Raw genomic sequence first — 27,870 nt, 5'->3', positions numbered from 1 at the left:
ACAGGAAAAGGCGTACGAGTTTTCCTTTTCTCCAAAAAAATCGAAAGGAGGAACTCGTTCTCGAACAAGTATAATAATATTCTATATCTTTAAAATTTTGTCAACATTGAAAACGTCAGGAATCAACTTAACTATATGGATAAGATGTCATAAAGATTAAAGAACATCAATTCATTATTTTATTTATGCATAAAAAAAAATCAAAATTTCCAAAATTCTTGTACAAAATATTCATAATTGCAGTCATGTAAAAAGGTGGCTTTTCCACATACGTGATGTAATTGTGACCTAGCAAAGAAAACTCAACTCTTTACTTGCCAAGAAATTGAGATCAACCTTTTCATCTTAGCTATCTTAGTGCTGTAAAAGTTTTATTTATGTAAATTTGGTTTAAAAGCAACAAATTGCGACGGCAGCTACCCGTTTATGGGGGGTGACGTGATGAAGGGCCAAGTGGTCGCTTACCAGCCGTCACCAAAGTGGTCGGCGGCGGGCGGAATAATTCCGTGCTCTTCAATTGGGCGAGCGACAAGGTCAGGCGGAGCCGCTGATAACAGTTTTTTCAGGGAAATGGCACGGCTCGATAAGCACTCAAATGGCCATTGCTAAGAAACCCACCGAGCGAAGCCATTAACTGGACCCAGGAAGAAGGTCCGGTAGCCTGGTTCAGGGAGGGAGCAGGGAGCCACGAACCGAGCCATCTCCGGCTCGCCCAGTGTTGCCGAGGCTTGGACGCGCCGGCAGGAACTCGGTGGCGCACTCGTCGCTGTGGGCGCCACTTGTCGTTCTAGCGTTTGATAACGCGCCAACTTGGAGCATGCGGGGCTTTGCTGGTTATACCAAACCAAGACGCAGTCATGGCCAGTCAACCCGCACCGGAGAGAGTTCATCTGACACTTCATCCTCATCTTCCTCGTTTACCCGCTTCCCTCTGCCAACGGACCGGAGCATCTTCCGCGCAGACCTCATTCATTTTCCCTTTCGTCTTTTTCGTCCCAGTCAAGCCACCGAATCCGTAGTGGCGGATTTTCTTGCATCGTCAGAGTGGGGATTTTCCTTTAGTAGAAGCGGGTCCTTCCTTTTTCTTCTTCTTCTTTCCTTTCGGCAGTATGTTGTGTTTTGAAGATGATGAGCAGCGATAGCTCGGGTTCTACGGCGGGGTTCGGAATCCCTTCCGGCCTCAACCCCATCAAGACTAAGCGTGGCCCCCCGTCCGATGAAGCTGTTCCGGTTAGAGGTGGCGTCGGCAGCGGCAAGCTGAGAGTCACCTCAGATGGCGGCCGGCAGCGGGGAATCTTTTTCCGCTCATCGCGGCGCCCGGCCAAACTCGGGGAATCGAGGTTCGCCGGTGGCTTCCGCGGCGATGGCGAGCGGGGTGGGTTAATCGGTTCTTGTCAGAGAGCCTCGTCGCATGGTGTGCTTTCTTTCCTTTTTGCCTTTTCTTGCTGTGCATCAATTATTTGAGTTTTTTTCTTGATGAAGTATGTGGCTTAACGGATTCTTAATCCTCATTACTGTTGGTCTAAAACGAATAATTTTTTAGTTTGATTTAGTTATGTCTAGTGATGGGTAGATATGATTTATGAGTGTTTGTGTGTCTGATCTGACAATCATATAAATCTTGTATATCACCGGACTTGTTGTGGATGAACTATAGTAGTCGCGCTTTCTGGGGGATTCAGCTTACCTTGGAGAGTCGCTGTGCTTCTTTTTACCAGGGGCTTGTTTGTTCTGTAATCTGGTCTCAGGTTGATATCACGGTTACAAGGATCAAAACCTGTGTATGTCAGTCTGTGAGCTTCATCGTGAGGCCACACCTGTCGTTGGAATAGCAAATTTGAAGGATACGTGAAACCTTGTGGAATCATAGCGCAGAGAATCATGCTTCAAAAACATTTAATGTTCACTAAACAACAATTCGTTTACATAGATGAAATTTTGATTCATATAATAAGAATGTGGTGAAAATATACACTAGAATATAAAAAATGTATGACAAGTATTGGAAAATTTGAGTTTGTTTCTTACAAACCATGTCTCAACTAGCATTCACAACATTATAAATGGTATCAGTGAGCTGGAAGCCTGAACATATGCACTAGCCATTTGTAACTAGTGGGTCTGAGGCTCTGAGCTAAGCTAACACAGTCATCTTGCCGTGTATGCTTGCTAGTTGTTTAACACAGCTTCTTGAATTAAGCTTGTGTTTGACTAATATAGCCTGTTTTATGGTTGTAACTTGTAGCTAGCTGTTTATGAGCTAAATATGCAGTGATAAATGGTATGGTTCCTTTCTCATCCATGTAACTTCAGGAATATTAAATGAACCACATGAACTAGGTGGGGGAGTGCTAAGCCATTGGTTCCATTTTGTTTGTTCTACACATTTATGTGAGTCATTCCACGAAATTCACTCAGCTGTTATTTAATTACTTTTCTTTCTTTTCAAAGATTACATGTTTTTGAGTGAAATGGATGCAGGTAGGTTTTGATGGGGGCACAATTACGAATTGATTTATGCATTTTAGAACCTGTTAGCTCGACGACTTATTGAGCTGATTTATTCTTAATAACTTATAATTGGCATTTTCATTAGTTTATGGTTTAAGAAATAGGAGGGGAAAAGTTTGGTCATTAAATGGTTTCTGTTGTAGATTAAAAGAGTCATTAATCCGATTTTCATCCATGAACATTAGATGCACCATGATCTTAATTGTGGTTCAACCATTCACACCATGTGATGGCATTTTTGGCATATTGAATATAAGCAAATCTTGATTTTTAGGCAAACAGGCTTGCTTATTATGCTTATCAACTAAGTAGAAGTTACATGATCATTTTTTCCTCTCCTTTTCTTTTCCTAAGAAATATATTTCAGACGTTCCTTGCTCATTCCAAACATCAGTGACCAAAGATTAAAGCAGTTATATTCTGGAAGTCAAGGTACAACAATAGTGGAGCAAGATGATTTGCATGTAGTAGAACACTTAGCTGGTACCAGTAATCTGAAGATTGAAATGCCATGCTTAAACAGTGCCACAGGGGAGCTGAAAGCACGTGGTGGTTCTCATCCATCTCCACCTGGTTCACAATGTCCAGATGAGTTAAAGGTAATAATAAAGAGATACTTATATCAGATCCGTTATATATACTTAGTAAGAAGCTTCCATTTTTATACTGCTAAATCTGAGTTTCTTCCTTTTGACTCCAGGAAAAGTTCACACTCTTGATTTTCTTCCTCAATATTCAGTCAAAAATTTCAGTCTATGTTCTAAATGTATGTTTTTTTTCAGTGCCTTTTGGGATCAACATACACCAGACTGGATGTAATCAAAGAAGCAATGGACCACAGACTTTCTCTTTTCACAAGAGAAGTGTCAGCCATCCTAGCTGAGCAGGGGAATATGCCTGCAGAGTCACGGGAAATGGCTGAAGAGCTTCTGGTTCTTTCGGCAGTCTGTAAAAATCTCCCCTGTTCTGAGTTTCAACATAAATGTGAAGGCCTAGTTGGAGATTTATCAGAAAAGCGACTGCTCTGTCAGTCAGGTTGGTTGAAGCAGTTGTTTAGTAAAATGATTTTCATTTTAGCCCAATATTCTAGGCTAGTGCAAGCATACAAAGAGAAGGGACTGATCAACAAGAATTGCCTTTCAATGTTTATGGAGTATCTGAACAGTGTCCCAGACATAGAAGCAAACTGGACTCCTCAGAGAAGTAGTTCAAGGGTCAAGTCTGACGGAGTTTTTTATAAAAATATGGAGAGTTATAGAAGTGTATCGGATGCTGAAATGCTATTAAAACCACATAGTGAAGAAGTTCTTGATAAGGAAGACATTGCAACGGGAGGGTGTCCTGGAAGTGATAGTAGGGCTCTTTTGTTACAGTCGTCACAGAACGTGCAACATTCTGATCAGGCCATGGAATCTAATGCTTCTACATACTTTGGGACTCTAAATGAGAAGTTGCATTCCTCATGTGATGTTGTGGAAGCTTTGGTCTTTCAGAAAGATGGTAGTTCACCTAAGAAACTGCTTGATGAATTGAAATGGAGTTCAATTCATGAGCAACAGAGTCATGAGCACATTGATGGAGTAATCTGCAGAATATGTGAGAAACTTGTTCCACCCTCTCATTTGGAGGCTCATTCTTATATATGTGCATTTGCTGAGAAGTGTGATGTCAATGATTTAGATGTTAATGATCGCCTCCTGAAGTTTGCTGAAATTCTGGAATATATCATTAAATGTTACACTTCTACTGATTACTCTGCTACTTGTGGGAGTCCTGGGGTTTCAAAAGTTCAAACGCCTTTCTCTAGAGGAGTTGAAGGTCAATCTCCAAAAGTTAATGAGTGTCCTAATATAGGTGTGGAAGGAATGTTTGAAGATATTCATGAGATGGACACAGCTTGTATAGATGATGCTCATGTTGCAGCATCAAATAGTTGCACTGGAATGGGACTGAAAGATCACTTCTTTGAGTCTTTGTCTGCAGATTGTACAACTCCAGCTTCCTCTACAAGTACACCAAAGGCAACTCAATTCAACTTGTTTTGGTTGGGGCTAAATTCCTTAGAACCAGAGAATCTAATGCAGGTCCGCCAAACATGTTTTTTTGGTCTTAATTATTTTAGTTTGCTATTGGTTCTTGTGGTGCATCTTATGCTTTTTATTTTGACAAAGTTAAACTTGATTTATCACCTTGCCTTATTTTGATGATTCATCTCACTGAGTTAACTGCGTTTATGTGATACACTCATAAAATGCATAGAGTGGAAGTAACTGAGTTGCAAAGCTAATATGAAGTCTTGCATGTTTGCATTTATCTTTGAAATGCTAGACAATATATTCCATGGCTGGTGGCTTCTGCACTTTATCCTTCACTGATATTAAATCCATGTGATTGTTGGAACTAAATCATGGTTGATGATGGCCCACCATTGACTATTTCACCTATTGAAGCTGTGATTGATTCATAGTGTTTCTGCAGATTGTGCCTCTACAGGTGCCTACATCTGTTTCTCTTTAGAACTACAGACTATTTTATCATGATTGTTGTCCAAAATGCGAGAATAAGATGGTATATGTGTAAAGAAACACCTTCTTTAATGAAGCCAATGGTTATTGACAACTTCCTCTCACAATCAATAAGGTTTTTCACAGATACCCTCAAGGTACTTGCACCAAGAGATTCATAAGCTATCAAAATATTCACAATAACACACTCAAGAATTGGGCAAGGGCCCAAAAATATATTCAAGAAAGATGTTATAGGTGGTTCCAAGAAGCCTCACAAGAAATGGGAAAACTCATGCAGAGCCAAAAGCGGATAGATCCAGATCCAAATTTTGTAACTAGATCTAGAAAATTTCAAATACTATTAATGGATCCAGATCTGCAATCCATCCTTTTCTCTATATAGAGTGGAGTGGGTTTCATTTTGACGGGCATAGTTGAAAAAGAAATGAATCGCAAGCTCTTTCTTAGTTTTCTTCTGATTTTCCTGTTTGTATAGTCATTTGTTTGGGTTTTAGTTAGTTTTTAGCATAAATTTAGCTTAGTCGTGAGTAAGTACGGATTAAGATTCATTAATCTTAATCTATCTTGCATCAATTGGTATCAGAGCAAGGTATTACGGGCATCGAAGTTTCGTCATTAATGGAGGAACATGTGCAACATACGTTGATAAAAACATGAATCTGATTTAACAAATATCAGACAAGAATTTGTTACTACAACAAGAAAGGTAAATGAGATAGAAGCCTCTTTCACACGAAGAATAAATGAATTCATGGAGATGCGGGTTCTGTCGCACGGGGCACTGGAGATTTGATTCTGCAATACCGTAGGCTTGCAGAAAGACGACAAGAACGAGGAGACGAACAATCAGAATGTGGGCTGGGGCGACTGGTTGCCGTCGCACATGCTTCTGTTGGAGGCCCATTGACAGGGCATTCAACTACACAGAGGTTGGGATAGGAGACCTTGACGAACCTGCTCCATCTTCTTCTTCAACCCACAACTTGCTGAGAATTGAGGGCATCCAACAGGAGTCGATCATCGTCGAGGCCACCCTATCGCTGGTTGGTGTAGAAGTTGGTATCAGCAAGGACACCAATCGGAGGGACATAGGGAGAGCATAGACCATCAAAATCAACTGTGGGATGATCGTCCATCGGTGAGCAGGGAGTAATGTTGATCTTGACCCAATGAATGTCACTTCCGACATTCGACCTCACCTTCATTTTAGGTAGGTGATCGGATGAGAGGCAGACGTTGATGGCCCCGTCTCTGGCTGGAGGAGATGCTAAAACTGCAGCCGGCAGTTGGGGGCTTCATTGTCCCTGCGTGCCCTGTTCTTCGGTTTGCCTGGAGGAGAGCAGGTGGCTCCACCACTTCACGAGTTGTGGCAATGAGTCCTACCATTGGCGTGGGTAGACGGCTGGAGGTCTTGTGCTCAACGGCGACCCCTTTTCAAACCAGGGGAGGTGCCAGTTTTGCAACCAGCAGCAGTTGGGTCGCCCTGCCGCCCGATGATCGTGGGGCGGTGTTACAAAATTTGGATATGGTTTTGTTTGCTTCTGGCTCCGCATCAAAAACTCCCTACAAATAAACGAAATAGAAGGGGAGCTAGTCATTGGCCAACTCCAACTGCTATAAACCTAGCAATTGGCCAACTCTGACTGCTATAAATAGAAGGGGAGCTAGTCAAATAGAAGGGGAGCTAGTCATTGGCCAACATCATTTCTAGAATTCTTAAATGAATTTGGAATAATTAGTTTCCACATTAAACTCTTTGAATTTGCTATGGGAATCTTCATCTATTTTCTTGTTTTCCATTTATAAGAACCATAGTTCTTGAAGGCCAATGGCAGTTGTTATTTGAGCCTTAATGAATATATAAGATTTTTCCATTTCCAAATGCTTTTATCAACAGTTTTGGGTATGCGCAAATTGTTGCAAAATGTCCTGTCAGACGACATTCTGATGGAAAATTTATTTTCGGGAACTTGGCAACCAACTTTGTTCATCTAACTAATAGGAGATAAGCTTCTATGTGATTGCAAACATATTCGTTTGTGCTCCCAACCATGCTTTCATAGTTTGATTGCATGTCAGTTTTGTGTATGCATGTGGCCATACATTGTACCAAAAAAAATTCAATATTGTCCTGTTCCTGACTATGCATTAGAGAACGTGTGATTTTTTGTGATGTTCATTGTGACTCTCATAACAAAGGTCAAGATAAAATAATATGTTTTACTTCAAACTGCCTCTGTAGATGTCTACCCTTGCCCGCATAGCCAACCGCATGGCGAGTGTAGATACGCGACAAGAAGGAGCTGCTGACTGTTTGGATGCAGTACATGAAGTTCAGGATATTCTGCAATGTAGCCATCTCAAAGCACTTGTTGTAGATACTTTTGGTAGTCGCATAGAAAGCATATTGAGGTATGTCATTCTTATCTCAAGAGTTGTGTTATTTTTGTTATCAGGTAAGGATGAGAGTGGTTGGTTTTCTAGCCTGTGCAGCTGATCCATTTTATTAATGACAGTTGCAGATGACCTTTTTTTTTTAAAAATTTTTAATTAAAGTTTCATTGAGTACAAGTGCTTCAACCAACCCAATTTTATAATGTTTCCTTGAGCACCTCTCCTCAACAACAACCGATGCAGGACTAAAAGAGTGCACTGATTCAAGAGCCCTCTCGTTAAAGAATGGTAAAAGAAATTTAGTCTTGTATCTTTTCTTTTGAGGAGTTGAATGGATGAACACTCCTATAAAGGGGATGCACCCTCAAGCTTTTTTGTTATCCTTTAAAGAGGCCTCATAGTAGGCACTTTTTTTTCAAAGACATTTTTTTTTTAAAAGGTTATATTACTTCCTGGCTAGGCTGGGTGCTGGACAGTGAGATTCGCCTGGTACCCAGTAGGTGCCCGGCCTGATATCCGGCAATGGGCCTGGCAGTCGTCCAATCAGGCCTGCCATTTTCTTGTGGTAATCGCCTGGCCCGGCCGGAAACCCAGCCCTAATTTTAACCATGCTGGATCTGGAATCTATTACAGGTTTTAATTGCACCTTTGCATTAACCTCACACAGAGACCAGTCCCACTATTTGCTTAAGCATACTTTGGTTCATGTGTTGTATCCTGTATCAAGGGTTGACTAAGGCTTTGGCATTTGATATGGGTCCTATTGTTGTTCAGAGAGAAATTCCTGTCCACCGGCCAGATGACGAACACAAGAAGTGCTCAAGATTTAGATGATACAGGGTGTTCAACGGATGCTGATAGTGGGGCTTCTACTCCCTTAAATTATCCATTGAAGGAAAGGACAACCATTGATGATTTTGAGATTATTAAGCCAATCAGCAAAGGTGCCTTTGGAAAAGTCTTTCTTTCAAGAAAGCGGACCACGGGTGATTTGTTTGCTATAAAGGTTCTTGCACTATTGGCTTTGTTGAATTTGAATGTCCTTTATACATGTGCAGTACGAATATCCATGTCCTTGCATGTTGATGCATGGGTACTTTTAGTTCTATCTGGTGGGTTAGAAAGAATATAATGAGTAAATCATCATGGTGGGTGTTTCCATGCACTTGAATGATATTCTGGTTACTGAATTTTTTGAATGCGTTCAAGGGTTTGCAGGGCTTGTGGGGCACTTAAGGTTATGATTTTGTCTCAGCAGCATCACCTATCTCTTATTAAAAGAAAAGGACAAGTTTACAATAAAGAACAGATATAGTTAACTTATGGTGTCTGAATACCTTCACTTCTCTTTTACTCATTATTTTCATCTAACTTGGGGCTCTAATTTAAATCCCCACCCCCTTTTTCCTTTGCCTTTGTCTTCTTTAATGTGTCTGAACATTACAGAAAATGATACAGGTGGCAATTTTATTTGGTTCTGGATCAGGTAGGACAGAAATTAGATTTAGTTCCTGTAACTCACCACCCCAATCATATGAATGCTGGTCTGATTATGACTAAAACATAGAGGTTCTGTAAAAACGAAGAAAATAGTTGTTGCAGTACTTTGAAAATAGTTTTTTGGTTTCTTTTAACATTTCAATAATTATTTTGGTTTTTTTAATAGAAAACCCATAATTTGATAATTCTTTTTATATCATTTTTTGTATGCTTCTTTGTTTAATTTTTTGAATTGCCATGATTTTACAGAAAATAACAAAACTTTCTGATGTAAACTCTCTGAAAAAACCCGACAACTATATGCATGTCTGTGTTATGAATTGTCTACAGAGTAATATGAAGAACACAGAAAAAATGAATGAGGTACATAGAAGCTTCAGAAACATGGTGCAGTCACAAGTTGACTTGTTGAAAGAGCCATTATATTTTAAGATTCTTTTGCTTAAATTACACAGCTGTCGTGGTGACCAGAATTATAAAAACATCCTTGATGGGTTCAACTTGCATCCTTCCCTCAAATTTAAGATCATGCTTAAATTTGTAATAATTTTTTCAAAACCAGATGTTGATGCTCTCTTGATCTCTTCCATTAGGTCTTTGATTAATATATTTAGTAGGTTTCTGGATCAGCATATCTCGCTTTAACTTTTCTTTGCTTGATTCTTTAATAAAATTATAATCAATTTAAAGTTTCTGTTGTCTATTATTAAAACTGGGGTTCATGACTAGTGCTATGCCACTTTTCTTTCAAAGCTACAGCCAATATTTTCAAATTTAATTCTCCCATAACTGCTAATAAGCTTCTTATCTGTACTGTTTCTGCAATAACTGCTGCAATGGTTTTGTTGTCTGTCTCAGTCCTGTATCTGACTCCAATTTGTTTCCTTCACTATAAGATGCTTTTCCAGAAAACTTGCAACGCTTAGAAATAGGCTACTATGAGTCTAGCAAATATGCTAACTTGTGCACACCTTTGTATTAAGATTGGGTCCATATAACTTGCATGTCTTCTACTTCAAGAGTTTGGTGCCTTCATTAGCACCTGAAGAGCCTGTTTTTAGCTTGAACACCTGATGTTTCATGTCATGTATTATATGCAGGTCATGTTTTTTCTAGATGTTGTCACCAATAGTTTGTTTTCACACACCAGCTTATTCTTTAAAGGATACATGCTCCAACATTGTCTTGCTTTATGTTCTATTAGGATTATTTGCTTCTACTGTTCATGTTTTCTCTTTCTGGGGGGTTTGATGGAATACAAACAGACCTCTAGGAGATCTACCCCCTTTGTTGATGCAAACCCTGAGTAAGGCTGCAACTGCAGAGGCCTCTTTATAGTACAAAGTGGCAAGGTTGTGGCTCAATACAGAGCTATTGGCTCAAAATATCTGTTTTGTAGGTTTTAATAGAATATGCAGTCTGTTATGCTTCATTAATTGGGTAATGAATTCTCAATTCAGGTACTCCGGAAAGTGGATATGATACGAAAGAATAGTGTTGAACGTATATTAGCAGAGAGGAACATATTAATAACTGTCAGAAATCCTTTTGTGGTAATGTGACTCCATATCTTGTTTACGTCTGATATTAGTTTCAACAAAGTAGTACTTGTTTTACTTTTATTTATGACTACTACTCTTTAGTTTTCAGCTATTGTGACGAGTATGTATATGTAGGAAGTAGGATCTCTTTGTGCACCATTCTTGTTGGTGTAATTTCCTATAGCCTCCATGGAGCAATTTTCATTTCCACTGCACATAATGTAGAGGCATGGCATGCTTAGCTGATATATATCCTAGTCCATGCGTGATGTTTGTTGCAAATCGGGTTTGCTTCCCCTAGGGTTCTGCAGGCTAGCTTGTTGAGCAAAAGTGAATGGAATAAGTAGGACCATTATGAGGTCAAATGCATCGTTGTTCCACGTATATGACATGGGTGTGGGTGTGCAACAAACATAGATACACACACAAAAGACATATGCATATACAAACGACAAAGTTAACAATTAACAAGCTGTGATTCTGTCAATGATTCAATGAAAAGAAAAAAATTGTCTGTTGCTGCACCTACACCTACCTACTCAGTTTTGATGACTGTTTTGAAGAGTCCATGTGACTTGGCCTCCCAGCTGCTTGCATTAAATGGAGTATATTAATGTATGCATATCTGCATTGCTGGTATTCATGTGGGGTGATGTGAGGATGAACACACTTGATAGTTTTTCTCCAAATCTCCACCATAGCAACCTTTGCAGGAAGAAATGGTAGGGATGATTGCATCAAGGAGGAGGGCCTGTGTTTGGTAAAGCAGAGGCCATCTTCATCTTGTTGTTCTTCATACTTAGTCAATGTATGAGACTGTTATATAGAAATCAATTTCCTTAAGTAATTTATTTGGATCTTTCATAAACTCAATACTATAAATGAATACCAAGCTATGTGCAAAGACTTGATGAATCATGAAAAAGAAGATACAATTGCGGGTTTGATCCTTGGTAAGTAAACCATGTTGAGCATATCTATATGTTCACATTGAGTTTGGGTCAATTCAACTTGCATCCATGATCCCACGTCTTAGTTATGTATCCGTTTTAGTGGCCATGTGGTTATGTCTGTGTGTGCACGTGCATTTGGATGAGTGCATGTGTGTTGAAAAAAATTATTGTTGTCCATTGCATGCCTATAAGGAAAATCTTATGTCCCCACTTGTGCAAAAAAATGCCATAATTGGCGTATGTTCAACAAATAACAGAAAGTTTTTAGTTGCTATACCCGTTATGGCATAATGTCAGTTTGGATACGATTTTAGTCATGTCGTCTGACTTTTGAACTTTTTCAGGTGCGTTTTTTCTATTCATTCACCTCCAATGAAAATCTTTATTTGGTTATGGAATACCTGAATGGTGGTGACCTGTTCTCACTGTTAAAAAATATTGGTTGCTTGGAGGAAGATGTGGCTCGTAAATACATTGCTGAGCTGGTTCGTGTGATCATCTCATATTACTAAATATTTTACCTTCAGTTTGCAGGTATTGGCTTGCCTCATATATGTGAAGCTTGCTATTTCAGGTCCTTGCTTTGGAATATCTTCATTCTATGGGGATAGTGCATCGTGATTTGAAGCCTGCCAACATTTTGGTTGGACACAATGGCCACATTAAGGTTTGTTTATGTGGCTACCTGATTCTCTATCAATTTTCTATTTTAAAGTAGAGAAAGGCATTCTTCATTGGTATGGAAATGTCACAGTACCATCCATATGGTCTTACAAGTTATAATTCATGTATTTAGATCATGAAATCTTGTTGTTAAAAGTGATCTTAGTGCAAGAAATGTGGTCTTTGGCTTCATATGCAGAAGTGCAGTATGTGTCATTTCCAGTACTTTCTGCAGTAGAAGTTCTTCAAAGTTTCAAACAACTGACTTGGCTTATCTCTGTTATCTCAATGTATTTCCAGCTTACAGATTTTGGACTTTCAGAATTTGGCCTTCTGAAGAGCACAGCTAGTTTGGTTGAAACTGATACTGGTAGTCCCCTAAAGGTGAATGAGCACAACCTGCAAGTTTCTCTCGAATGTATGCAGTGTGAGAAGAAAAGAAATCAGGGTCCTGCGGTTGGCACGCCTGACTATTTGGCACCTGAAATATTACTGGGTACAGAACATGGTAATATCTCATATTAATGGTGGACAGTTGAACAGTGTTTCTTTGCATGATTTTTCTGATTACCTTGTTAGTGACAGAAAATTAACTTGCTGAATTTTGAGGTCAGGCTGTACTTCAGACTGGTGGTCAGTAGGGATCATCCTTTTTGAGTTTATAACTGGAATCCCCCCTTTCACTGCACAATCTCCTGAGGTACGATTTTGCATTTATGCTGTATTGATTTCTCGGGTACAACTTATTTTGTTCTTTAAGATGTGGAGTAGCTACTGATTATTTTCTAGCTTAATGCTCAGAAGCACTCACCTCAGTAGTTCATGTCAAGCAGTATGTAGGCTTTTATCTTAGCTGATCCTGTTACATTCATTGCATGGTTGAAGTATTATAGGATTTGTTCTTTAAGATGTGGAGTAGCTACTGATTATTTTCTAGCTTAATGCTCAGAAGCACTCACCTCAGTAGTTCATGTCAAGCAGTATGTAGGCTTTTATCTTAGCTGATCCTGTTACATTCATTGCATGGTTGAAGTATTATAGGATTGCAGGGTTGAAGTACTATGTGAAAGGAGTTTCTCTGTTGCAGTTGTAAGATAGTTGATTTTGAGTGGCTTGCTACTGCTAGTGGGCGAATGATCTACGAGTCTCAATATTTTATCTGAACATTTGGATACCGTCAACAATCATGTTGTACTAAAAATATGTGCAGACATGAGAAAGTTACCCACAACATGGTACTCTACCCATCATGGAGTTTGTTCATGGATGCTTGAAGTTTCTTGCAACACCAAACAGTCACAGAGGCTATCATGTCAGATAAGAATTGCTTACCATTACAGCATGTAAAACCAAAATATAGGATGGGATAACATGCTTATGCCTTTTGATTATTAATATAAGATTAGGTCTTCAATATCTACTGTACATTTTATTGAGGTAACTGGAAGAAAACAAGGTTGCTACCTATGTCACATAGGTACGGGTATGGGTGCCAGTGCGGGTATCGGTATGAGTATGGGTACGGACCATTTTCAAAAAACTTGGGTGTGGGGGTATGAGCGTATATATATATATATATATATATATATGTATATGTATATATATATATATATATATATATATATATATATATAGAGAGAGAGAGAGAGAGAGAGAGAGTTTTCTTTCTTTCCAATGTAAATGACTATGTGATGAAAAAGGCTTTTGGCTAAAGAATAACCTCTCTTCTCTGAGAGGGTTGTACAGTTTCAGTTCAGTAAAAGGAGGCTCATGCTTCTAGCTCGTAAGCCTTTCTCCATAGTTTCGTCTTTTCTTTCTGTACTGCAATGGTTACTTGCCTTTGCTGTTTGCTTGCTTCCTTTTTCCTGTTCTTTTTAGTGTGTCCACTAGGTGCATTTTTTAATCCGAAGGGTATGACTACCCATTCAAATGTCCTTGGGACAGGTGAAGGCTGTCCATTCAATAGAGGAGCTATCCATTCGAACCTGCCAGAAACCACTTTCGCAGATAAATTTGGAAAAGTATTTTTTTATCTTGGATTCTTTGGATTAGGGTATCTTTATGTAGGATGTTATATCTATCATCCTTGGTATTGTCATTTAGTCTCTTGTAATTTATGACTATTCTAGTTTTTCCTCAAACTTATTCAAAAGCAAAAGACCTGTGAGGACTGAGGACTTGTACTCTTCTGAATTACTTTTAGTTTTAACAACTTTTGGATATGTTTATCCATTTCCCTTTCTTCTTCTAAAGAATGTCTGATGTTGGCAGTTTTAATCCTTCGATCGGGATTTATTATATCCAATTTACAAATGACTTTGTTTTTGTCCCAATATCTTTGAAGATCTTCTCCCAATATTTCAAGCTTAGATAAATTAGAAATTATATCGTCTAATTCAGGATGATTAGAATTTATCCCAATTTGGTTAAGGTAATTTATAATCCTTTTATTATCTACCAAATAATGAGGTTTTTCAAATTGAGTAATATCTAGTTCTGTTAGCCCTTCGTATGTCAGTAGTAGATATTTGGTATCACTTCTATGAAGGTTGATACGTATGGAGAGTCAGGCAAAGTTTGACACAGTCTTTGAGTTTTCTGGCATTGTCTTGGAACAAGACAGGTATATATATATATATATATATATATATATATATATATATATATATATATAAAGCTAACAAGAAAGAAAAGCTTAGAAAATATATATCAAAATAAAAAATAGATATCAACATAAACAAATAAACAACATAGAAAATTTATATCGATGGCTCTTGGAGCAGTGTGTTTCTATGAAAATCTTTAAACATATGGACAACTGAGCAGCTTCCTAGACACTCAAATATGATCATTAGTCGAACTTTCACATCCAAAACACGACTCAACATTGTGGAATTGGAATCTAAGTGCTAAATGCTGAACTGGAATGGCTCAGTTATAGAAAATACAAGATTTAGGCACCAAATACAGAAAATACTGGAACAATTCAACATCGTGGAGAATGATTGCATATAAATGTAAAAGAGAAAGGGCAGACAATATAAATTTCAAAGAAGATAAAAAAGATTAAAAATGACAGACCAATAGAAGAAGAGGAGAAAAACAAAAATACTACTAAGAACAATAATAAAAAGAATAATGGTTGATGCAGGTAGGTTGCCGGAAGAAAAATTGCCCAAATCAGCCAACATTTGCCCAAATCGTTTCTACTGGAGGTCACAAGAGTTCTTCCTCAGCAAATGGTGGCGGAGAAGAACAAAACAAAGACCCCGGCAACGTTTTCAAAATGAAATACAAAACAAAAAAATCTTTCTAAATGGACATGTTGACCGAGTCCATTTTTGGATGGACACGGACATGGGTCCATTGACCGTACCCAGGTGCGTGTTGACCCATACTCGGGCTGTGTCTGACAATGTTATCAAAGGCGTAGCATATCGCGTATCAGTAGGGCCGACCTATACGCCGTATCGTAACGTATCGTAAACGTATTGTAACGTATCGTAAAATTAATTTTTTAATTTTTAAAAAATATTAAAAAATCATAAAAAATAGAAAAAAATCATAAAAAATCCAAAAAAATCCGAAAAAACAAGCAAAGATCAGAAAAAATCATGAAAAATGTATTTAAAAGAACATTCATGTATATGAAGTATGAAGTATGAACAACACATTCCAAAATAAGAAATGAGACATTCAAAATAACATAATAAGCAGTCGAAGAGAATTCGATTACATCATAATTCATAAGTTCAAAAGTCAAAACATATAGTTATCATCTTTCATGATTCAACAATAATCCTTGTCAATCATCCCCACTATCCCCACAACGAGAAAGAAAGGTTCTTCACCGGCAAAGCTTAATGCAAATGGAGAAAATCTCTCCCTCCCATGTCTCTTGCAGTGTTTAGAAACAAGAAAAGAGAGAGAGAGAGGAGCGTAGCTTTTAAAAGAACACGCAAAAAAGGGGCCGTTGGGCCCCTTTTTAATTTTTCTCCAGTATAGTACGATACGGTGGTGTATCGCCCGTATCGCACGATACGCACGCGTATCGAACAAGTATCGTATAGGTTTCTTCGACCTATACGATACGGCGTATCGTACGATACAGATAACATTGGTGTCTGACGGCATCCCATACCCGTACCAGTGTCGCATCCGACAGGTATTACTGATATATTGTTAACTCTTGAGAAGAACCTGAACTTCTAATTTGCTCATGCTATAAATAATGAACATCAATTTGCACTAAATAATGGGGAAGTCAAATGCATTTTTAACAATAATTATGTCTATCTCATATTCTCAGGTTCTTTATGGTAATACTAAAAAATTTGGAAGCCAGAAAATTGTTACTTGTTTGGCACTAGATGACAGGGATACTTACTTTCTTGACAACAATTATGTCTACGTCCCATATTCCCAGATTATCTATGGTAATAGCGAATTTGATTATGAAGTCACAAGCTATTATTTGCTTCCCTTTCAAACGTAATATGATTGCTCCAAAGTTGGGTTTACCATATCTTCCTTCTCCTTCTGATGGAACAATCAAATGAAACCCACAAGGTTAGCATCAAATGGAACCTGTTTTAAACATGTAGAACTGCATGCCATTTTGCAGTAGCTCCTTCTGAAATTATGATGTATCATTGCCAAACGTGGCTGTTTAAGCAAGCCGTGTGCTTTGCTTATTCTAATATATTTACTCCAAATTGAAGAAATTGCTAAACTTTGTCCATGAATGCAGCAAAGGAATTCAGTCCATGCACATGCAGGTGCTAGACATGCTCCTGTGTATTTGGATTCGTATGCAGAGCCTCTATAATTCTTTTCTTTTTTCACATAGATCTTTATTAGCATGTTCATAAGTTTCCTGCTTGGTTTTTGTGTGTACTTTAAAGATAATTTCTGTAAATTGTTTCTTACTGTTTGCTTATTCTACCAGATAATATTTGACAACATTCTGAACCAGAAGATCCCTTGGCCAGCTGTTCCTGGCGAAATGTCATATGAGGCAAGGGACTTAATCAGCAGGTGTGTGTGTGTAGTGCCGTTTTAGTTTTTATATTCCTAATATACATGTTCCACCCCTCCCCCCCAATCTGCAGATGGTGCATATAAATTGGTCAAGTGCTCGTACCTTGTATGTGGTCATCGGATATTTGTTAGACTGAGTCTTACTAATATAAAACTCTGTTGCTAAGTTTTCAGCTTATCTTAAATATTTGTTGGTTCCCTATGGGCTAGCATGCCATCTATCATAGGGGATGTGTTCAGCATGGGCAATGAATGAGGAACTATTTTTAAAATGCAAGTGCCACTAAGATTTTAAAGTTGTTCTCTGGATCATGAATTAATGGTCTTATCATAGGTCATTTACTTTTCCTGGTTCAACCTCTTCTTAATACAGTTGGATACAAGTCTTCCTGATCTCTTTCTTTGAGGTTGTTTTAGTAGTTAGTAATCACCTATGCCAGGAAAGAAGTGGCTTCATAATCATTAGTGGTACTGACAGAACTTCAATTCATGATTTGAGATGAAAGAGGTCTTCTGATTTGAAATTTTGAGATACATTCTGCAATCATTACTGTGGATAGAGTTCAATTGATCAAACAAAGTATTATGAAATTCATCATCTTCATGGCCCTTGGATTATCAGATTGATATCTGTTAGAAGCTGAACATTTATTGTAATCTACTTCTGTTAAGCTTATAACATATGCAAACAAACACTTGCAATTGCAGATTTCCCAGGCATGTAATGGATAAGCAAATGTAGAATGACTCTTCATAAATTACTTTCTAGTGTGTTGTGCAGGGGTGGAGCCAGGAAATTTTCATTGCAGGGGCCGAACTGTGGTTTCAAAATTTTAAGAGGGGCCAAAATAGAAATTTTCAAAGTTTGTATATATGTTCAACTAAAACTTTGAAATTTTTACATATCAATTTTTGTCTGTGGAGGGGCCAAGGCCCCTGCTACCTCCCCTGCCTCCATCCCTGCTCTTGTGGATATTGGATTGACTGTGAACTATTAGTGACTAGCAGCCCTAGGCTAGGTTTTAAATCAGTTTCTCTAAGCAATTATTGAATACAAAAAGGGATAAAAATCACCTCTTTTTTTTCCATCACCAACTCTTGTTGCAATTTCTGAAGCTTGCACTTTGTTATGATTTTTCTAATTGATGGTGATTTCTAGAACTTTAGCAGTACCAAGTTGTATATTTAAGTACTTGCTACTTAATTCTCATTAGTTCATCATTTTGTCAAATTGCTTTTAACTTACAATTTAAATGTTATCATGTGTTCTTGCGTATATGAGTTTCTTGTCTGTTAAATTCTTCAAGGATATGGTGTTTACAGACTTCTTGTTCAAGATCCTGATCAACGTCTTGGAGCAAATGGAGCACCAGAGGTAGAAATCAACTTGATATATAAGTGAATAGATCACATTTTATTATTATCGTGCTTAAGTATGGTCTGATATGCAGGTTAAAGCACACCCTTTTTTTAAGGGCACGAATTGGGAGACCCTTGCTTTGCAGAAGGTAGGATCTAGTTACTGTGCCTTCAGAAGCATTCCAAGTTAGATGTTGAGATATGTCACTGCTGGTTCATGTTAAGAAATCAAGCATTACTGTCTGGTTTTTACCATTGCATGGATGACTGTGTAGCATGATGGCTTTTGTTGCATTGAGAATTGCTGGGGGGATTATGTGGCTCTTCTTCTTGTTCATTTCTTGTCTTCTGTTTTCACAACTTTCTTCCTTTTGAGATATATATATATATATATATATATTAATCGTATTACTGAGAAGATCCACCATTTCTGCTTTGTAGGCAGCCTTTGTGCCGAACCCTGATAATCCAGATGATACTAGTTATTTTGTTTCTCAATGCTCTCAAGAGTCTACTCGAACTGCAGAAGATCCAAGCTCAAGTGAAGATGCTTCTACTATTTCTGGGTCAAGCTTATTAAGCAATGACTCTGAACCAGATGTATGTGTTTTTTAACCAACTGATTTCTTTTCTAGTTTGCAAACTATTTGAATTATTTGTTCAAATTTAACTGCAAAGCTTCCTCCGTTGCATGAGGGCCTTATTTTTGCTGATCTGTATATGACCTGCTTGCTACATCTTTCACCAAGATTGGCAGCTGTTTATTCTTGAAAAGTAAGATACTTTTTTTAATGTTTCAGGGAGATGAATGTGGCGATATGTCAAGATTTGGTCGTTCATCTTCGCGCAAGCTATCCTTTGGAAGCTTCTCCTTCAAGGCAAGTCAGAGTTCTGACAAATGCATATTAAATGTGATCCATTTGACTTCAATTTCATTGTAAGTGAGATAGTGAACCAGTGGTAGTTTCTCACTATCAATCCTATGAAAAACTAGTCGGGCCTTTGGTTAGTTTAACGCTCACCAGAATAATGTAGGTCTCTTTAGGTTTAGAAGAATGGATGTATAATCGGTCCAATTATAAACATTATTAATTCGTTAAAAATGTCAAGCTCTTATTTGAATAATTGTCAATCCAAAACTCTGTCAATACATCTATAATAATATGGTTTTCTTGGAAATTTTGATCATAGTGGTAAATCAGGAAAGGTAATTCTTGCTGTGCTCCCGAAGCAGGTGATTTATTAACTGTTTTCTGGACACATTGTCTGTCTGCTTTTGAGATCATTTGTTGTAAAATCACATCCTTTTAAGACTTTAGTCTTTGTGAGAGGGTTTCATATTGGTTGTGGATGCCTTCTAGTTTTCTTCCAACCACTGATGGCATGTTCTTGCGCTGCAGAACTTATCACAGCTAGCATCAATCAATTACGATATGCTTTCACAGAACGGAAAAGATCCACCATCTACTTCGTGTGGAGCAAAGGGTCTGTAGCCATAGTGATTTTCTATATGCTGGGCTTTGTGCTCTGCTGTTTCTAGTTCCCATGTCATTTATTCGTCGTGGCCAAGAATGCTGCCATATGTTGGTAGCAGTCTGAGTATTGAAGTCGTAACCTCCTCCAACTTGGTGAGTCTAATTCATGTCCAAACTGTGCATTTATTATCTTCATGCTCCAGTTTGTTCAGTAGCGGATAAGAGGTATTAAATGATACGATTATGTAATTCCCTTGTATTGTTATTTTTTTGTTGTAAGCTTTTCTGCTTTGTTGATCTCCTATTCCACACAAGGTGGAGATTTTTTTTTCTTTCCATCTTATGTATATAACTTGAAAATTTTGAATAAAAAGATGAGGCCTTCCTTTCTGGTTTGTATTCTCTCTCTCTCTCTCTCTCTCTCTCTCTCTCTCTCTCTTTTGTGTCCGTCCTCACATGTCATGGACACCACCTTCCTGCAAGCCTAAGTAGATGTAGAAGTTGAAGGCGGAGGTGTTAGGGCTGGGGTTTTCTGCTGCCAATGGTGTCTCTAAGCCTCAAGCTCTAAGTGTGATTTCCTGATGACAAAGAAACTTGAAGATCTTAAGCGCGGCTTCTGAGCTAGGTAGTGAGGTTGGAAACTTGAGCCGATCGAGAACCATGTAAATATAAAGATTGAGGCAACTGGCTAGAAGAATCTTAGGGTCTATTTATATACTTCAGATACGCCTTTTTAACAAGACGCGCGCTTTATATATAAAGTGTTTTGTAAAAAATGAAGCTTGAACCGTTTACCACCTATCATGTGTAATAGGTTTCCTAGACGGTTTGGGATTTTTATCCATGCTAATACTTTGAAGTTTACCACTTTTGATTAAAGAACTTAGTTCAAGCGAGTTTACTAGTAAGCCGACTGCATGTATTTGCCTGCCGATAAAAAAAGAACCATAACGTTAGATTCGCCAAAGACGTTTGAAAATGACCTATATTTTCAGTCGCCATTATAGTTGTCATAATCAAGTTCGTCACATATGCTCACCAATGTCAGAAATTTCGCTTGTCGTTCATACGGAGTTTGAAATTTTGTTTTCTCCTCCTAGATTAAGATCCAAGCCATGTCTTCCCGGTTCTGAACACGGGCCATAAATTAGGCATGACAGTCTGCCGAAGAATCATATAGAAGGAAGCAGGTCGCACGGACCTCCAACCAGACCAACCACCTCCATTCTTCGTCCTTTAGCCCCTGTTTGCTGGTGTTGAAAGGCTAAACAATTATTGGTGTCAGACCGAGTATACTGCACACTATTCCATGAGCAGCCCACCATTTTAACCCGTCCATCCTGCTTGCTTTTCTTTTCCGACACTTTCCATCGAACGTAATTCGCGTGATATAAAATCAAAGGCCTCGAATTATGGTGGATGATCAATGAGCGCAACCAAGCCCTGACGTGACAAAAAAGAAAAAGATCTTTTTGTTGTCTGCTCACGAAAGGGGAAAAAGATCCAACAGAGATCAATCGTGGGCAGATGGGAGATGGCTGAGATGGTTCAATCTATCGGCTTGGTGATCTTTTCTTTCTTCGGGATATTAATGGCAGTTCGATCTTGCCGCTGGATTGAACAGTTCATGCGCATTTGGAATGATACGTCTGACAGAAGAAAAGAAACTTTCAAAAGATATACTTACTCTTTAGAGCGGGTGAACATGCTGCCATCATCGTTGACGGCCCAATAATACTGTCGATCTTGGACCAACAAAGTGTTTGTTCTTGTTGGTTTAGTGGGTCCCCGAAATCTTTCATCCTGTTAAGGGCCCATTCCAAACCACTGACTAAGGGACAGCAACAAGGTTCATTTATTACACAGAAAAAACCGATCTGGGTAGAAAGATACATATGCTTTATATAAGCGGTATGACTGTCATGCAGATGTTTCAATATCACCTTAACTAAAATGCTTTTCTAATGTTGGAAGAAGTTTACATGACGAACGAGCTGCATTTCTCTGTAAGAGTCCGGTTCTTTGGATTTCTGCCAAGATGGCAACTTACAAATCCAAACTTTATGGTCAATACATTGCAAATGAACATATTCTAGATTAGAGATTTTTCTTTTTCTCAAGCTTCTACCATTTATAAGTAAAAAGAATCAAGAAATTTCAACGATCCGGTTTCTAGTTTAAATAAATCGTGCTTTTAGCGAATGGATCAAAATTGATTCAATTTAAGTAAAAGCAAGAGAATTTGTTTGGTTCCTAGCTAATTGACCTCATTGGATTTCTCTTTTCAAACGCTGGCAGAGGGAGCATGAACATCACATCAACAAGATTGTACACACTACGTACAACACTTATGTATAATTTCGTAAATTACAGTGAAGAAAACCGCTAGCGGCTTACGGCATCGGCAGGGGGATCGCCGAGGAGGGCGTTCCAGATGTCGGAGAAGACCCGGACGATGACGCCGTGGTGTTGGGGAGCGTTGAGCGAGAGGAAGCAATACAGGAGCTGCTCCAAATCGGCGGCGTCGCACATCTGCTTCTCCGTGATCATCTCTATCATCGACATCTTGAAGTCTTTGTACGGGTCCGTCGACCGCTTCACCACCGGGAAGCTCTCGCCGACCTTCCCCTCGACCCTGCACGGCAAGAGCTTCCGGCGAACTCCCCACGCCTGCTTCTTCCTCCAGGTGGCCGGACACACCTCAACCCTCTCGGTTACGTGGTCCTGGAAAAACTCCGGCGAGTCGGACGACAGGCTTCTGGAAGAGAAGAGCGTCTCCGTCTCGTCCTCCTCGCTGCTGAACCACCCGGAGTCGCTCGACAAGTTGTTAAGCTCCCTCTGCCTCCTCGACCGTGCGGACTTCCGCCTACCTCTGAGCTGCAGGTTCCTGGGGGGCCTTTTAGCCGGAAGGGAGGAGCTCCCCGGGGGTCCGCCGTCGGCCAATTTACATGAAATAGAGATCTTCCGGCGGGCGGTCTGACTGGCGACCCGCGAGAAGACGTGCCACTTCTCCTCCTCCACCCACCGGAAGCCACCGCCAACGTCGTGCTCCTCCTCCTCCCGGACCAGAAGCTGGCAGAGGCGGTTGACGAATTCGAGGCCGGGCCTCGTGCTATTCGTAGCCGGAACTCCGGGAACGACTTGGGGAGTGGCTGGAGGATTGAGAGGTGGCGGAGAAAGGTGGGTCTTGGCGAAGGCAGGGAAGTCGATGTCCCGAGCTTTCTGGTTGATGGGTGAGAGGCCGAGTTTCTTGACGGAGACAGGGCCTCCGGCCAACGGCAATGCGTCCTTCGAGCGACAGGAGTGGAAGGATGGGATCACCCTTGAGATTCGAAGCTTGAACCCTCTCCCCATCTCTCTCAAATCTCTCTTTCCTCTCTCTCTCTCAGAGTGGAAGGTGGCAGGGCGCGATTGTTCAAGATGATGGACGCAGGGAACGAAGAAAGACGGCTTTTTAAGGAGGACGTTGGCGTATGAAATATTTTCATTTTAGTAAGTTTTCCGCGCATGATTTCAGGGACGAGCTTGTGCTACGATCATAATGGGTAATTTTCATTTAAGAGGCAAATTTTGAGGTTAATTTAAAAGGGAGCTTAGAGTGTGTGAATTTTTGGAGAGCAGCCAAAGTTTTGCCTATGATTGTCGAACGGCGACGTGATTTGTCGCATTTGCAAACTTTTATATTGTCTTGTCAATTTGAAAAAAGTTTTTTCACTCTTTGGGCAAACTTTTCACATTGGTAAAAAAAAAAAAAAGACATTTCTTTTCGTGTAATCTAAAAAAATTACTTTTTAATGAGTTTCTAACAAAAAAATATCAATGATAGATTGTGAGGCATTTAATTTGAGAAACAATCAAATATTCCACACGGTTAAAGTTCACCCACAAAAACTTTCGAGTACCATTTTCACCAATAATATTATTTTTATCAGATTTTTGTTGTCTTAGTTGACATTTTTTATTTTTTACCATTGGCGAAATGGCAAATGAAAAACAGAACCCTCAAATTGAAACCATGCTGGCTAATACAATATTTTAAATACCAAGTTTTTTCTATGTTAAATATTTTAAAAAGTGAATAATTGAGTTTTAAATAAAAATAACTCAAATTTAGGTGACATTAAACCCGGATATATCGGTCAACAAATTGATATGATGTGACGAGGCTCCACATCATGTCCCATCCTCCTTATAGACTCTACTACCAACTTGCAGAAAGCAACCGAGAAAATGAAATCTCTGCTGCAGAGCATTAAAAAAATGTCAAAATTTCTTTTCATTTTTCTAATGAAAAAAAAATAGAGAACAAGTTTGTTTGTTTGTTCTTTTTTGAGTCTTTTTAGAAATTGAAAAGTCTTTATTCGGCTTACCTTTTACCGAACTTATTTTCAAAATAAGTTTTTCCAACGAACGGTCAAATGGAGGCCCCGAGCCCCGCTTCCTTGTTTTCCTGCCCTCTTTCAAACGCGGGACCAAACGGATGGTCAAGTTCCAATTTTGAATTTGATGGAGGCCGGTCCGGTCAGGACCTGCACCGGCGTACCCGGCCGGATGCATCGTCCTGGTCACACCCTTAGCTTGGAGACGTCGGGTTTGTCTTGGCTAGGTTTGGCCGCACGGGAGTTGGCGAAGAAGATGGATTTGATTTAAAAGGTTTATTCGGCAATAGACACGTAATAAACTGTTTCATAAATCTGTCTTAAACATTCATCAAATATGTATTTTATGTACATATATTAATATTCAGGCAAATTTATAAAACAATTGTTTGGTTAACAAAATGCTCTCGACTGACTTAGTCCATATCTAAAATCCACACAAAACCCTTGTAGGGCCTAGGAATTTTAAAACTTCCATGTGGTTGAGGAGGGAACATTGCCTGGAATCTCATATCCTAGCTAGGTAGGTAAACAAACAGGGCAGACTGACTGACCGAATTCTTGAAATGGTTGCTTATTTTGCCTTTTTTTTTTTTTTTTTTCTTATCTACGGTATTTAGCAGAATGGATTTTGTGTCCTTTGAAAAATACTAATATGGATTTTTTATCTTCGCACTCGATTTTTTGTGTTGTTGAATTTGAGGATCATCAAATTTTCCCAAAGGATGGATTTGTCAATGGAGATGAGGTAGGGAATGGATCTAACCATAGTCACAAACAATGCTTCAGAGTTTTTTAAACGGTAAGGTTTTTCTTGGATATAACACAGCGAGCTTGAAAAAAAAAGAAGGGAAAACAGTAATTTTTTTTTAAAATTAAAAAAACTAAAATAAAGGAAAATAAAATAAATAAAAAGCTAATAACATAAATAACAAAAAGTAAGTAGATTTGCAACAAATAAAAAAAAACTGTTTGGCATCACAAAAACGAAAAAATGCATTTTTAACATTTAAAAAAAACATGTTTTTTTAGTTTTAAACGACAATTTAATTTATCTTTTTCACGTTTTTTTTTTTTTGAAAAAAATGTGTTTTTGTGATTGAATTTAACCAGTTGCTTACAAGGGAAGGATGATTTGAAAAAGTCTTTCAAAAACAAATGAAATAACAAGAAGGGTGTTTACAGTAACACCAAGGGGTGTTGGGATGATACTCCAAAACATGGTCAAGTGCTGTGAAAATGAGATTTGAGGAAAACCTGGTTCCTACAAAACCTGGTTTTATGAAAACTGGTAAAAAAACTAACCCTTAAGTTATTCATAAAAAGGACCAGTTTTTGGGCCACACCCAAACAAACAAACAAAGTTTTTAAAAGTAATTAAAAGAACTTGGTTTTCATAAAAGTGAATTTTGACAAAACCAAATTAAATGAGGATGTCAATCAAATGCACCTGAAATGTTTGGACAGACTTTGGTGAAAAAAAAATAGCAATTTAAATTAAAAAGTTCATTGTAAAAGGACAAAGAAAAAAAAATATAAGTAAACAAAAAAAACTTAGATCTTACCAAAAAAATATAAAAGTTGCAGCTAGTAAAACGAAGGCATGTCAATTGCTAGTTGAAAAAGAGTGGAGGGCTTGCACTTTAAGGATGCACGCGATGATTACAGGGAAGCTACTCAAGGATGAAGACTACCTGCGAAGATTGCCTCAGGTTTCTTTCAGTTATAACCAGGGGCGGAGGAAGGGGGGTCCGCCTAGGCCGTGGCCCACCCCAACTACTTAAAAAAAAAATACATTACAAAAATTAAAAAATTTTGGTTGGGTAATGTATTTTTTATATTCATATTTAATTTGGTCCTACCCGGATAAGTTCGACTGACCGTTTGGCTCGGCTCTGGAAAAAAAAAAATTCTGGCTTCGCCCTTGAGTATAACCCAAACATCTTAGCAATTAATTAAGCTTAACTAAACACTAGACATAAGTTTTATTTTCGCATGTTCTATCAAAATTTGCCCAGAATGAAGATCTTTTTCAAGGACAGAATTGCATGCTTAGTAAGTCTAGGACCTTAAAAAGAGTAGAGGTAGCCCATGAGCACGCTAAAATGTCGCATCATTTCAAACTCGAACACTCTTGGAATCAACCCGGACTCGAACTCTCTTGGGAGCAGAGGCAATTGCACCGTCCCAACTACAAGGCACAAAATGTCTTGTGTTCGGGCCAACTACCACAGCTCGAACTCATTGTGAACAAGTAGAACTCATGGAAAGTGGATCATCCATGGCCTACTCCCACTATGCCAATTACCCTTTAACGTGGTCTTCTCTTTTGGCATTGCATGAGTCTCTTTTTCCTTTTAAGTTGGAACCATTTGCTTGCAGCAAGGGTGAAAGGGTGATGAAGATGCATACACTCTGCTATCTAATAAGATACATGAACAATTAAGACAAAGAGAAAACATGATAGGTATTTTTATCATCTAGTACTTCATCCATCTGCAACAAATAAACGGTTTTAACTACAAGTGATATATATATATATATACAAAAGAAGAAAGCAATTTGGACCAACATACATGGCGGGAACTCAATGTCCCGATCAATAAATTTTTTTTGTTTGAAAATTAAAAAAGCTTCGTGGGTGAAGAAGTTGAGGATCCATTGGCGAATATATTAAAAGTAGGATATTGGTTTGTCGATTTCTCAACAGCCTTTATAGTTAAAGGGCGGTGATGAGTATAGTTGGAGAAGGAAACTGCGGAAGGAGAAGATGAGGACGTCCGATACGATTGTACTGCAGTCTGCAGTGGTGGCGAGAAGAAAGACAGAAAATTAAAAGGAGAAGTCTACGGGCGCACGAAACTACACGCAGCATGGCATGGATCCCAATGGTGACAAACACCGCGCAGATTCGAATCGAAGGCAGACAGGGAAAAGAAAGATCGAACAAGGAAATTAAAGCCAAATAATTGTGCAGCCAAATGATGTAAGAGAGAAGGAGACTAATTTCAACGTGCTCTCACTTTTCTTTTATTTGAGTGATTTTTTGTCTTTAAATTTTACTATATATTTTCATTTTATCGGTTCTCTTTCTCTTTCTCTAAATAAGACAATGTACAGCCTAACTAGTTGGACGCGGTAGACAGCAGGTCTCGAACGCGTTCGATTCGTCTTGAAGTTACAGTCTGATCGGCCTTGCGAGGTGTGGCTCGGCGATTCGGTCGAGTTTTAACATAACCTTATTCAAACGAGTCATGGGTGAGTTAGGCTGAGTTAAGGGTGAGTTAGGCTGATCCGATTCGAGATGACTCAGGTGATTCCCTAACCAACTTGGCGACTCAGCCAACTATTCTGCAACCTTCAGGATGGTTGGGGTTGGGTTGTGCCCCCCTTTCTCCCTCCCTTATCTCTCTCTCTCTCATATAAGGACATTAGAACGTCGTCTTTTATACCCATGAAGACTGTTTGCATTGGTGAACTGACTCAATTTGAAGGCCACAAGGAGTTGACATCCATAGAAGTGATTT

At 38.8% G+C, this 27,870-nt stretch overlaps 2 protein-coding genes across 7 annotated transcripts; one reads left to right on the top strand and one right to left on the bottom strand.

The window, feature by feature from the left end:
• Nucleotides 1-566: 566 nt before the first annotated feature.
• On the top strand, nucleotides 567-20,354 carry LOC116250245 (probable serine/threonine protein kinase IRE4). Of its 6 annotated transcripts, none has more exons than XM_031623810.1 (16): nucleotides 567-1,414; nucleotides 2,944-3,110; nucleotides 3,294-4,595; nucleotides 7,282-7,451; nucleotides 8,208-8,439; nucleotides 10,394-10,486; nucleotides 11,772-11,912; nucleotides 12,002-12,094; nucleotides 12,391-12,598; nucleotides 12,705-12,790; nucleotides 17,039-17,127; nucleotides 18,454-18,505; nucleotides 18,582-18,638; nucleotides 18,931-19,089; nucleotides 19,290-19,367; nucleotides 19,890-20,354. In XM_031623810.1, exons 1-16 carry the CDS (start codon nucleotides 1,126-1,128, stop codon nucleotides 19,980-19,982), a joined length of 3,309 nt encoding a protein of 1,102 aa, XP_031479670.1. In that variant the 5' UTR covers nucleotides 567-1,125; the 3' UTR covers nucleotides 19,983-20,354. The 6 variants fall into 6 exon arrangements, 4 of the variants coding, with proteins under 4 accessions (XP_031479670.1, XP_031479669.1, XP_031479671.1 ...); XM_031623809.1 differs by having other exon boundaries at nucleotides 2,866-3,110; XM_031623811.1 differs by having other exon boundaries at nucleotides 1,278-1,414; nucleotides 2,879-3,110.
• Nucleotides 20,355-22,168: 1,814 nt separating this feature from the next.
• LOC116250991 (transcription repressor OFP7-like) lies at nucleotides 22,169-23,423 on the bottom strand. Its single transcript, XM_031625026.2, has one exon. The coding sequence runs from the start codon at nucleotides 23,316-23,318 to the stop codon at nucleotides 22,350-22,352; it is 969 nt and encodes a 322-aa protein (XP_031480886.1). The 5' UTR covers nucleotides 23,319-23,423; the 3' UTR covers nucleotides 22,169-22,349.
• Between the last annotated feature and the right edge of the window lie 4,447 nt (nucleotides 23,424-27,870).

Source organism: Nymphaea colorata, chromosome 3 (genome assembly GCF_008831285.2).
Source record: "Nymphaea colorata isolate Beijing-Zhang1983 chromosome 3, ASM883128v2, whole genome shotgun sequence".
Taxonomy (NCBI): domain Eukaryota; kingdom Viridiplantae; phylum Streptophyta; class Magnoliopsida; order Nymphaeales; family Nymphaeaceae; genus Nymphaea; species Nymphaea colorata.
Note: the sequence above shows the minus strand (reverse complement) of the source record. Positions and strands in the feature narration are given on the sequence as shown.